At 37.9% G+C, this 12,857-nt stretch overlaps 1 protein-coding gene across 7 annotated transcripts in view; it reads left to right on the plus strand.

The window, feature by feature from the left end:
- The first annotated feature begins 3,360 nt into the window (after positions 1–3,360).
- Positions 3,361–12,857, plus strand: part of TTK (TTK protein kinase) — a 38,678-nt gene continuing 29,181 nt past the window's right edge. For 2 of the 7 annotated variants that reach the window (XM_060616019.3, XM_060616020.3), the window contains exons 1-8: positions 3,361–3,915; positions 4,713–4,901; positions 5,123–5,263; positions 8,052–8,274; positions 8,851–8,957; positions 11,607–11,750; positions 12,472–12,586; positions 12,746–12,818. In XM_060616019.3, coding sequence (XP_060472002.2) covers positions 5,125–5,263; positions 8,052–8,274; positions 8,851–8,957; positions 11,607–11,750; positions 12,472–12,586; positions 12,746–12,818 — 801 coding nt within the window. In that variant the 5' untranslated portion in view covers positions 3,361–3,915; positions 4,713–4,901; positions 5,123–5,124. The other 5 variants (XM_060616015.3, XM_060616018.3, XM_060616017.3 and 2 more) reach the window with 4 other exon arrangements.

Here is a 12,857-nt window from a genome sequence, read left to right on the forward strand (position 1 = left end):
ACAGGTTCTCACCGTCCTTATAGCTTCACACCATTCCTATATGCACCCAAATCAGGTATACTAATGAGTTTTTATCCCAGAATAAATCACTGTAAAGCAGTTCATAACCGACTACGTTCTGTAAAAACTTACAATTGATTAGAAATTTAGCTTCTGCACATGCACAAAGTAAATCCAACTATGGGAAACGGTTTCTGGAACCAAAGTTTGGGACTTAGTGAACTCATGTAACAATGACTTCAATAACTGAAAGAAAAAAAAGTCGCCAGGCTCTGCGCTAACAGCATGGACCTGGAGCCTGCTTCTGAGTCTGTCTCCTTCTCTCTCTGCCCCTCTCCCACTCATGCGCGTGTGCTCTCTCTCTAATGTAAACAATAAACATTAAAACAACAAATAAAAGGAACTGTGCTAACAGAAAATCATCAGATTAGCAGAAAAGTGACATAATGATAATGGCAAAGTCACGTGGTCCAAACTTTTATTTGTGTCAAAAAAAAAAAAAAAAACCAACAAAAAACTGAAGCTTTGCATCTTAAAGTCATAGCCTCTCGGTGAATTGTATTGTTTTGTGGAAGGCTTGACTCTGAAAATAAACAAGTTTATTCACTGTCAGGTGAAGTTGGTTTTCAGACAAACTAGTGATTGTGGTATGTTATCTTGACTGGAAAAACCTCATTTCTTCACTCATCTTTGGAGGTGGCTCCTCATTGGTCTGTGATTCCAATGGATGAACAACAGTTAAGGATCAAAATTTATTTGGATAGGTGAGTCAGAAACATTGAATCTGGGTAAGGTAGGAGAGCCACAGACACCCTCATACATAAATGTATAAATACTGCAGTGGAATTATTCATCCCCAAATGGTACATTGTTACATGCCTCCCATGAAAACAATCAGTAAAACATTTAGCCAAGAATGGTACCCACTTTTATTTCTGAATAGCTTGTTATGATAATCTGTAAATGAATAGTTGCTGAGAATTGTGTAGAACACAGTACAAAGGTTCTTCAAGCACTTACAGGAAGTTTACATGGTTACTTTCCTGTCCCCAAGAAGTCTACAAGTATAGTAGGAGAAATAGGAATCTGAAACACTCTAATGGTTGTGTTATTATTTAGCTAGCATTTATTGAGTGTCTACAATGTACCAGATACCATTCTAAGCACTAAGGATACTGTAATGAACAAAGTAGACAAAAATTCCTGCACTTATGGAGTTTACATTCTAGTGGGTAAGGGGTGGAGAGTCAGAAAATAAATAAGCTAAATAAGTGGGTCAGATAAGTAAAACTATAGGATTTTTTTTAGACCACTGATGGAAATACAGTGTAAACCACATATGTAATTGTCAATTTTCCATTAGCTATATTTAAAAAGAAGCAGGTGAAATTAAATTTCAATAAATTTTTTATTTTGGAAAAAATGTTGGTTTACAAAGGTTGCACGTGTAATCCAGAAAGTTGGTGTATAGGTTTCACTCAATTTCCCTATTGTTAATATTTTATATTACCGTGGTATATTTCTTGAAATTAAGACACCAACACAGATACATTACTATTAACTAAATCACAGTTATTATTTGGATTTCATCAGTTTGTCCATTAATGTCCACTTTCTGTTCCAGGATCCAATCCATGATACCATATTGCATTTAGTTGTCATGTCAATCTCCTCTAGTCTGTTACAAGGGATACTAATTTTCATAATATATTTTAATACAATATATAAAAATATCACTTCAGACAGTGATCAATATTTTTTACATTATCCACAATATGTTTTACATTATTTTTTCATAATAAGTCTTCAGAACCCAGTGTGTATTTATACTTACGACATATAAGCACTTTCGTTGAAAGTACTTAATCTGCATTTAGATCTCACAAGATTTACAGGTGAACAAGTAGATTCACATACTCAGGTTCTAAACATGCTTAAAAGTCTTCTAATAATTGCACTGAATATCAGTTTTTAAACTTAATTAGTTTCATTAATTAAAAAATTCAGTTCCTCAGCTGCACTAGCCACATTTCAAGTGTTCAATAGCCATATATATGTAGCTAACAGCTACCATATTGAATAGTGCAGCTCTAGACCACTGTAAGGATCTTTGGCTTTTATTCTGAGTGAGACAGAGAGCTCTGAAGGGTTTTGAACAAAGGAGTGATATGATGTAATTTAAGAATATTTTGCTGTGCTGGAAAAAAAATTGAAGTGTGGCAAAGGCAGAAGCAAGGAGATCAGCCAGGAAGCTATTGCACAAATCCAGGTGAGTGATGGACTAGGGTGGTAGCAGTAAAGGTGGGGAGAAGTGGTAGGATTCCAGGAGTACTTTGTTGGACCTAACACAATATGCTCTTAGATTGGATATGGGGTCATGGATGACGCCAATGATTTTGGCCTAAAAATTAGGACAATGAGATTGTCTTTTACAGAGATTTTGTAAGCAGCAGGTTTGGGGGGTAAAGGAGAAGACCGGGGGCTCAGTTTTGCAATTTTGAGTCTTAGGTGGCTGTGAGACATTTAAGTGGAGATGTTAAGTAGGCAATGAATACAGGAGTCTGGAGTTCAGGGAACAGAGTTCAGCTGGACATATACATTTAGCATATAGCTGATATTTAAAAATTAAGACTAGAGATCACGAAAGGAGTAAGTGTACAGAAAGAAGTATTAGGGTGAGGTTATTCAGCAGCTGTATTTTTAGGAAAATGCAAGTTTTGAAATCAGGTCCCAAGAGATCAACAAGAATTGGTGGAATAATCAATTCCTTGCAATTAAAAAATTCCTTGCAATGATGCAAAGGTAACAATTAGCCAACCATGCTACAACGGATGATTTTGCTCAGCTGAAGTGAAATCACATAGCCAGTAGATATGGAAAGATTCATTAAACAAGGAAAGGCTTTCTTGCTAAGTGGCCAGCAGACCCGCGAATGTGAGGATTCTAAGGACAGCTTTGGCGTTACGTGACAGCTGTAGTTAGTTTCTACACACACACAAAATCAACCAGCCTGTTCGACCATACAGCGTATGTCCTAATGCTGGTACAACAAAGACACCTCTCCCATTGGCAGAGAAAAGTGTTATCTTGGATCACAACCCCACTTCAGCACAGAGGCCTAGCACGGGTAGATTACTAGGGAGGTGCCCTTTCCCTGAAGGCACCTGAACTGTTAAATGGGACAAATTCGGAGGCAGGGGTCTGATCGCGCAAATTCAGACGCAGCAATCCCGACAGCTGGTGAATTCTGTGCGGAATTCTGACAAAGAGGAAGGCGTTGGCTTAAAGAGGAAGTGCGGAGTTACTTATTTTAGGATAGTGGAAAAGCGTTTAGTTGAAGCTCAAGGACAATAAGCACTGAGATTCTCGAGCTGGCCGCAGGGCTGAAAGTAGCCCTGCGAACGACCCTTTCTTGCCATCTTCTCCCTAAGCCGGGCAGTGAGGCGCGTGAAGGACACAATCGCGTGGCAGTGAGGCGGAAAGGGGCGGAATGGGGCGGAATGGACCGATTCACAGGGCATCTTTTAGATCCCAAGCAACGTCCCCGTCGCTATTTTCCTCTCATCAGTAGCTCCGCCCAGAGGTGGTTCGCTCCCCGGCAAAAATTTGGCCTGGTTAAACAGGGAAGTGCAAGAAAGCCAGCTCAAAAACACCTCCCGAACGCGCATGGAAATCGAGCACCTCGCTACCGCAGGCGCCCCGCCCGGGGTTAGAGTGTGAGACACTCCCAAGACGCACTCCGCGGATCACTGGGGGCGGGGCATTGCCAACGCACGCAAGCCAATCAGAGAAGACGTTTTCACGTGACGAGAACTGAGCAATAAGCAGACGCGAAGATAGCGGCGGGGAAATTCAAACGTGTTTGCGGAGAGGGATTTGGGTTCCATCTTTTCTTCCCAACTCCGCTTTCTGGCGGTGAGTTCTTCCTTGGGGGCACACCGAGGAACGGCAGCGGCCCGTGTGTAGGCTGTTTAGCGCGAGGGTCGGTGAGTGGTGAGGGCGAGGCAGGGAGGACTCAGAACCTGGTAGGAGACGTGGGGCGCGGCTAAACGAACTGGAGGGGGAGGGGAAGTCTCGCTGCTTCCGCCAATCCACTGGGTGGTGAGAGAGGTTTTGTTGACCCTGGAAGCCGGAGGTGGGTGTGTGCATCGGGTGTGGCACCTGGGGAGAGTTTGGGGGACAGGAAATCCTCTCCCAAAAGGCACGCCCTCTCGTCTGGTTTTTTAGAAGAGAGCGAGGAGATGGTGGCCCCTTTCTGACAGTTACCTTTCGAACCTGACTTCAAATAGTGGTATCTAGCTGCCTACTTTATCACCCCTTTTCATTGTCAAACTCGAGGTCAGGAGCGGCATTGATATCAGTTACCCTGGGTTACTGGGTATTAACCTTGAGAATCACAAACCTGAGATTGATAGGAAGAACGACTGCAGACACTTTGCACCATCACCACCATGCAGATGAGCAAGTGCTCAGTAGTGTAAGAATACAGTAGATTCTTGGTTTTAGAACGATTGAGATAGCAAAGCATAATTATGCCAGACATGCATAAGAACAAGACTGCTGATATCCCATTTATCAGTAAAGGGTTATGATGTTGTACATGTTCTGCTTTGGAAGCACTTTGAGTGTGCAGGTTTACTGGCATACAGAGAGTGAATAAAAGAATGGTTATTTTCATTACCAAAAATATTATGTCTATATGTCATTACCAGAATCCAAGCAAGCTTTCCCTCACATTAAAAAAATAATAATAAGTGAATTTGCAGATGGCCCAGAGAAAATAATTCTGGAAAAAGAGTGAAAGGAAATTGTGGAAGAAAAATGGAAAGTTTGAAAGCAAGGAGGGGTAGCAACGTCTGTGTTGTGCAATGACTTTGTTGAAGTTCTTTTGGGAAGAAAAGGTATATGTGGCCTATTGGAAACCTTGCTGGACAAATTACAAGGATGTGCTGTTGTTTTTATCCACATAGCTTCACAAATAACTCTAATTAATCTGTTTAGATGTGTTCGTATAACTAATGCTATAGTCTTCTGGGTAAAAAAAAGGCTAGTTGAGACATCTTTTTTTTCTTTAATGCTAGTAAAAAGGAATGATATGACGTTTACTTTTTTTATGCCTTAGAAATGGAGGCCGAAGATTTAAGTGGCAGAGAATTGACAATTGATTCTATAATGAACAAAGTGAGGGATATTAAAAATAAATTTAAAAATGAAGACCTTACTGATGAGCTAAGCTTGAATAAAGTCTCTGCCGATACTACAGGTGAGTTCCTTTTCTTTGAGTGCCCTCTAATGTAAAGGAATGAAGTGTTAACCTTGTGTATTCACAATTGTAATTTCCTCAGTAATTGTTCTTTACCAGTTAGACTACAGACACTTTATAATTTAACCCTGCTGTTTGGAAACGTTCCCACGATTTTCTGCTTTCTTAAAAATGGAAACTTAATATAATTTATTACAGTGTGCTCTTAACTCTTCCATTATTGTCAGCTGTTATTTCTGCTGATACACATGCCGGCAGTAGATATGCCATTTTTTTCCATTCCTTTTTTTTCTGTAAACTGAGAAGATCTCACCAATTGCAATGAAATTATGTATAAACTTAAAGTCAAACACTCAATTTTTGATAGGGGAGAATCTTCCTATTACTACCCCTTTTCTCCTTTTCTTCCTTGTTCACTCTGTTCCAGCCACAATGGCTTCCTTGCTGTCTCTACTATATACTAGACCAGATCCTACCCCAATGCCTTTGTTCTTGCTCTCTGCCTTAAACGCTACTCCCCAGATAACTGTCTACCTTTTCCTTTTCCAGGTCTGTTCAAAGGTCCTCTCATTGATGCCTTTCCTCACCCACCTATTTAAAATAGCAACCTGCTGGTGTGGGCATGTGACACCTCTCTTCCTTCTCTGTATTATATTTCTCCATAGCACTAATCATCTTGTATCTAATTTACTCATGAATTTGTTTATTGTCTGTCTCTTCTACTAGAATGTGAGCTCCATGAGGGCATGATTTTTATCTGTTTTGTTATATCTATAGAGCTTGGAATGCTGTCTGACATGCAATATGTACTTAAATATTTATTGGATGATTAATGAGTAGAATGTGCCCAAAGTTTAATACCTTAGCTTTATGAAAAGTTAGCTTATAAGCCTAACTCTTTCTATATTTCACACTGTTGAGGTTGTTTGAAAAGTGACCTTTGGATAAGTTTGTTATATGTATACTGACCATTAAATGAGTGAAGGATTGAAAATAAATGGAAGAACCTGAAGTCTAGTCAAGATGGCAGATCATATTCACTTGAAACAACCTAGAAACTGATCGTTTTGGTGTTAAACAAAATCTTAGGAGAGTATCACCATACTTTATTAAATGTATTTAAATAATGTTAACAAAGCTTGAACACCAAGATGAGTCTTTATTTAAAATCCTTCGGTCATGGGGCGCCTGGGTGCCTCAGTCAGTTAAGCATCAGACTTCAGCTCAGGTCATGATCTTGCGGATTGTGACTTTGAGCCCCATGTTGGGCTCTGTGCTGACAGCTCAGAGCCTGGAGCCTGCTTTGGATTCTGTGTCTCCCTCCTCTGTCTGCCTCTCCCCAGCTTGTGCTCTGTCTCTCTCTCAAAAATAAACATGAATAGAAGGAGAATGGTACTCAGAGGCATGGGGAATACATTTACAAACACAGTGGTTTTTAGACATCTTGTAAACTAATTTGCTAGGACAACAATGGAAGGGAAGTAAAAAATGGAAAGTGAAATTAATATCAGTCCAAAGTAAATAAAAAAAAAATTTTTTTTTTAATGTTTATTTTTGAGAGAGAGAGAGAGCGAGCATGGCAGGGGCGGAGAGAGAGAGGGAGACAAAGAATCTGAAGCAGGCTCCAAGCTCTGAGCTGTCAGCACAGAGTGTGATGCAGGGCTCGAACTCAGAAAGTATGAGATCATGACCTAAGCCGAAGTTGGACGCTTAACTGACTGAGCCACCCAGGTTCCCCAGTCCAGAATAAATTTAAAATAAAAAAGCAGAGTTAAAGTTATGTTTTAGTAAAACAGAAACTGTAATTTTGTTTATAAAAGCATAGATTTAGCTCTTATTGAAGGTAACCAAAACTTATAGAAAGAATGATAGTTTCTCTGGGAAATCTGTGTTTAATAATATTTAGTAATGACTAAAATATCCTGAACAGGAGACTGACATTAATTCAATTTGTCTTTTTAAAACAATTGACAGTAAAGAAAGTAAGAAAATAAATTACAATCTTTATGGAGAAATATGGGTAACTTGGAGGGAGAAGAAAATAACCATACCAGTTACTTATCTTTTATAAATTGATTTTATTTAATTGGATTAAAGGTAAGTTTGAAGTCTATGGAGATAATGTTGGATGGATGAAGTTGTAAAGATTATGTTGGGAGGAATAAGGTGATATGTTTAAAAATTTTTAACGAATAAGTCATTGATGAATTTTCTGACAAAGTTGTTATAGGTGATAGTTGGGGAGGTTTAGGTTTTCTTTGGGTAGTTAGGGGGATGAAATAGAATTATGCTGCTACAAGATAAAATTTTTTTAGACTACATAGGGTTTTCTTTTTTTAATGTTTATTATTTTGAGAGAGAGAGAACACATGCAAGTTGGGGAAGGGTAGAGAGAGAGGGAGAGAGAATTCCAAGCACGCCCTGCTCTATGATGAGGGCTCTGTCTCACAAACCTGTGAGATCATGACCTGAGCTGAAATCAACAGACGCTTAACTGACTGAGCCACCCAGGTGCCCTTACATATGGTTTTTTAAAAGCTATAAAAAACTAGCTTATTTCCAAAGTTTTTCTTTCCTTCAGAATATGTAACTTTTGGAGTAAAATAAACTCTTACGAAGACATATATGCAGGAAATATGTTGCTTACATTTATATGAATTGTTAAGGTTTTTAAAATAATTTAAGGAGTTTATGTATATTTATATTAAGAATATAAATTACTAACTTTAATTTGAAGAAAAAGTGCAATTTGGCATTTCTTGTGGCATATTTTCTTCCTCTAATTCAGATAACTCGGGAACTGTCAACCAAATTATGATGATGGCAAACAACCCGGAGGACTGGTTAAATTTGTTGCTCAAACTAGAGAAAAACAGTGTCCCTCTGAATGATGCTCTTTTAAATAAATTAATTGGTCGTTACAGTCAAGCAATTGAAGCACTTCCTCCAGATAAATATGGCCAAAATGAGAGTTTTGCTCAAATTCAAGTGAGATTTGCTGAATTAAAAGCGTAAGTATTCACTTTTGAATTATGTTTAACTAACTACATTACATAGTACACAACTACATTATAAAAGACATGTTGTTAGTATTAATTGTAAGAAAATTAGTATTTTTAAACCAAATCCTTCTGTTTATAATGAGCAAATGAATATTGTAAACTCTGTTTACTATGTATATATTTCCACAAAAGTTTGTATTCTGGACTCTGCCTAGAAAGATGTTAAAAATTAACTTATTAGTATTTAATTTTACACAGAAAAAAACCAGAATCCCATGTCCTTTGGAAAATTGAGGGGCGCCTGGGTGGCTCAGTCGGTTGAGCGTCCGACTTCAGCTCAGGTCACGATCTCGTGGTAGGCGAGTTCGAGCCCCACGTCGGGCTCTGGGCTGATGGCTCAGAGCCTGGAGCCTGCTTCCGATTCTGTGTCTCCCTTTCTCTCTGCCCCTCCCCCGTTCATGCTGTGTCTCTCTCTGGCTCAAAAATAAATAAACGTTAAAAAAAAAGAAAATTGAATAAGGAGTTATCAAACTTAGGTAGCTGTGCCCTTTTTTCTAAAATTTGACTCTGAAATCTTTTTTACAGTATTCAAGAGCCAGATGATGCACGGGACTACTTTCAGATGGCCAGAGCAAACTGCAAGAAATTTGCTTTTGTGCATATATCTTTTGCACAATTTGAATTATCACAAGGTAATTTGAAAATGTCAAGTCCAAATTTGAAAAATGTTAACTTCGCGCTGTAACTCACATTCTAATATTAAATCATACATATGAAGTAAAAATTTGAGGCTAAAGGCATGAAAATTGATCAGGTGAGAGTATGGGGGAAGAATGCCACCAAAGTGTAAATGTAGAGAATGTTTGTTATACTAGCTTTTCTACTTGTAACAGATAATCCAGAGATGTAAGTGAACATCGTGTTTGTGCCATTGATTAGATTCAGGAAGCGTCTAAAGGAAAGTGGCTTTTTCATTGAGTATTTGTGCGAGAGAAGCATATAAGATACTTAAGTTAGTGCTTAGATAAGCTTTCCTTATACTATGGTTTCATAGTACTAAAATATATACACCAAAATAAAATTGTAGCATTAACTGGTAGTTCTTCTTTTTAATTAAAAAAAAAAAAAAAAAAGGAAACTGCTGTGGAAGCTTTTATTTCTTGTTCTTTTGATTCTTCATAGTCTTGAGTTTTTGGATAGAACTATGGCAATGTCTTCCTCACATTTTTAGATTGCCCATTCCTTAGTCTTTTCTTTTTCTAATTTTCTGGGGCTTTTGGATCCATGAGGGCTTCAGTCTGCCCTCTGGCCACATGTTAATGTTTCCCTCTGTCTTGTTTCTGCTCCAACCCTAATCCCATTTGTTACCTGTGATGCACACATTATCGCTAGTGTTTTGGTTCAGCCAGAGTTTCCATCACGGTGCCCAAAGCAGGGCTCAGTCACTGGCATGTATTTCCCAGGATTGAGGTTAGAGAAGAGCACTGTAATAGCTCAGGAAATGGTTTGAAAACCGTTAACTTTTACGTGTTTACATGATTTCTGAGTCCTAGTTATCTGAATCACCTCTAATCTATCCTGTGCACTGTCAGGTGACTTTTAAAAAAACCATTCCTTTTCTGCCTAGGAACACTGATTCCTCCTTGCTTGTTCGAGGAAGTTTGGCAAGGCCTTTAGTACCCTCTCTCTCTTTTTGTCATTCTACTTAAAGCATTTGTTGAAGTATTGTAGCCTATCAATAGCAACTACAAGTTTTGTATCTTTAGAATACACAAATATTGAAAACCTCAAATTTTGTTATCTGTAAAAAAATCTTATCACTCAAGGTCAAAATTGCAGTTATTTTGGACAAGATTATGAATGGGTTTTTAGGAAGTATGCACATCTCTGAAATTCTATGTGCAGTTTGGTGTGTATGGTTAGAGGACATTTGGTATTTTTTTATTAGACTCTCAAAGGGGTCTGTTACTTTATTAAGCTCCCTAATTACTAGTTTTTATCTAAGCGTACCTTCTTTTGCTGCCCTAAAATGCTTAAATTGTGAAATACCACTACTCTGAATAAACATATACTTAGCCACTATCAGATATGTTTAAATTCTTAAAATTTGTAAACTGTCAGAAGATAGAGATTTCCTAATCATTTTTAAATCCTAAGTGCCCAATGGGGCGCCTGGGTGGCTCAGTCGGCTGAGCGTCCGACTTCGGCTCAGGTCATTATCTCACGGTCCGTGAGTTTGAGCCCCTCATTGGGCTCTGTGCTGACAGCTCAGAGCCTGGAGCCTGCTTCGGATTCTGTGTCTCCCTCTCTCTCTGACCCTCCCCCATTCATGCTCTGTCTCTCTCTGTCTCAAAAACAAATAAAAAAACATTAAAAAAAATAAATAAATCCTAAGTGCCCAAGTGTGTAGCATAGCTGAGTTGCTCCCAGAAATGCTGATAACACATTCCATATGATACATGATGTACACATTTGACATTTTAAATCAAATTCTAGACAAAATATATTGAGTAAGTTGGCAATTGAAAGAAAATTTGGTGGTTTATCTGTAGTCAGAAAAATAATTATGGTGGTGTCAGTTATTTTACATTTGGGGGGGCGGCATAGCTAAGTCTGATAGCTAAGGACTAGTCTTTATTTATTTAATGTTTGTTTATTTTTGAAGGAGAGAGAGATAGTGTGAGTGGGGGGGTGGGGGGACAGAGAGAGAGGGAGACACAATCTGAAGCAGGCTCCAGCCTCTGAGCTGTCAGTACAAAGCTCCTCACGGGGCTGGAACCCACAAACCGCGAGGTTATGACCTGAGCTGAAGTCGGACGCTCAACCGACTGAGCCACCCAGGCGTCCCTATTACTATTTTTTAAAATATGAATCTTTTGATGGAGGATTCCCTTTAGCAAAATATGTCATCCTTAATAACTAAATGTTGTTATGAATGATTATTATACTGCATTGTAACAGATTGATGCTCTTGGGACTGTAGTAACATCTAGAGCTTAGTTTTTCCTTTTACTACATCCCCTAAGTTTCTGTTTTATTTAGTTTTTGCTGCCCCCGCTTTATACTGCTTTGTTATATTCCTTTTACTTCTGAAAATGGGCAGTGTTGCTAAAACGAATGCATAATTATGTTAACTACTTATTATATAAGTAAGCTATTTGACAAGAATTCTTACCAAAAGAGAGAAATTGCTTTTATTTGTTTATGAGATAAGGTATGTGAATCTTGGAATAAATATTTTTACCTAAGCCTTTTAAATTTTTTCCCTAGGTCCTGAGGAATAAGTATCTGGGGAATGAAGATTGCTGCATTTAAATGACAAATTTTTTTTACTTTGTTAGGTAATTTCAAAAAAAGTAAACAACTTCTTCATAAAGCTGTAGAATGTGGAGCAGTACCACTGGAAATGCTAGAAATTGCCATTCGGAATTTAAACCTTCAAAAAAAGCAGCTGCTTTCAGAGGAGGAAAAGAAGAGTTTATCAGGTAAGGGTATTACTGTGTACTACTACTTTTCTGTGGTAGATTGTCCGGCAAGAAAGAGTTCAGGATAACATTTTAAAGAAAAATACCATCTGTGTAGAATGATCAAAATCTCAGATTAAATTTCAGATGTAAAGGAGGTGTAGGGCTTTTAGAAGTACCAAAATCTTTATTAACCATGTTGGAATTTTTTTTTTTTTTTTTTTGCTAATCAAACTCATTAGTAAATTAAAAAATTCAGTCTAAGCAAGAGAATGACTTTTTAGAAATAAGGAATATACCTTTATTCTGGGGAAACAATTATGTAATTTTGAAACCATTACATGTATACTTAGAGAATTACCTTCACAACATCTTCATGTCTGCATATCTTATTTGGGGACAAATGTTTACTATGAATTATCTTTTTTTTTTTTTTCTTTTTTTTTGAGAGAGAGAGAGAGAAAGTACAATGGGGGAGGGGCAGGGAGAGAGGGGGACACAGAATCCCAGAATCCAAAGCAGGCTCCAGGCTCTAGGCTCTGAGCTATCAAGCATAGAGCTTGATGTGGGGCTCGAAATCATGAACCACGAGATTGTGACCTGAGCTGAAGTCAGACTCTTAACTGACTGAGCCACTGAGGTGCCCCTGAATTATCTTTTTAAGTATTCATATTTGTGAGGTTACTTTTTGTGTATTTCTTATGTCTTTATAAATTTAATTACAATTTAAATTTTTTTATAGCATCTACAATATTAACTGCTCAAGAATCGTTCCCCAATTCACTTGGACATTTACAGAATAGGAACATCAGTTGTGATTCCAGAGGACAGACTACTAAAGCCAAGTTTTTGTATGGGTAATGAAACTGAATCTGTTTTTTAAATGTTCATCATACATTTATGTTATTTATACATCTACATCTGTACTTTAGTGTTAGAGTAATAACATTAGCAGTTAATGGCAATTCCTATTAATATTATTCTTTTAAAAGTTGGGGTATTTTCTTCCTGTATAGAGAAAACTTGCCCCCTCAAGATGCAGAAATAGGTCATCGAAATCCCTTGAAACAAACAAAGAAAGCTAAACGGGTAAGTTATTTTTAATGTACCTTGATTAAAGTGATAGTG

This window comes from Panthera onca, chromosome B2 (assembly GCF_046562875.1).
Source record: "Panthera onca isolate mPanOnc1 chromosome B2, mPanOnc1 haplotype 2, whole genome shotgun sequence".
In the NCBI taxonomy this organism is placed as follows: Eukaryota; Metazoa; Chordata; class Mammalia; order Carnivora; family Felidae; genus Panthera; species Panthera onca.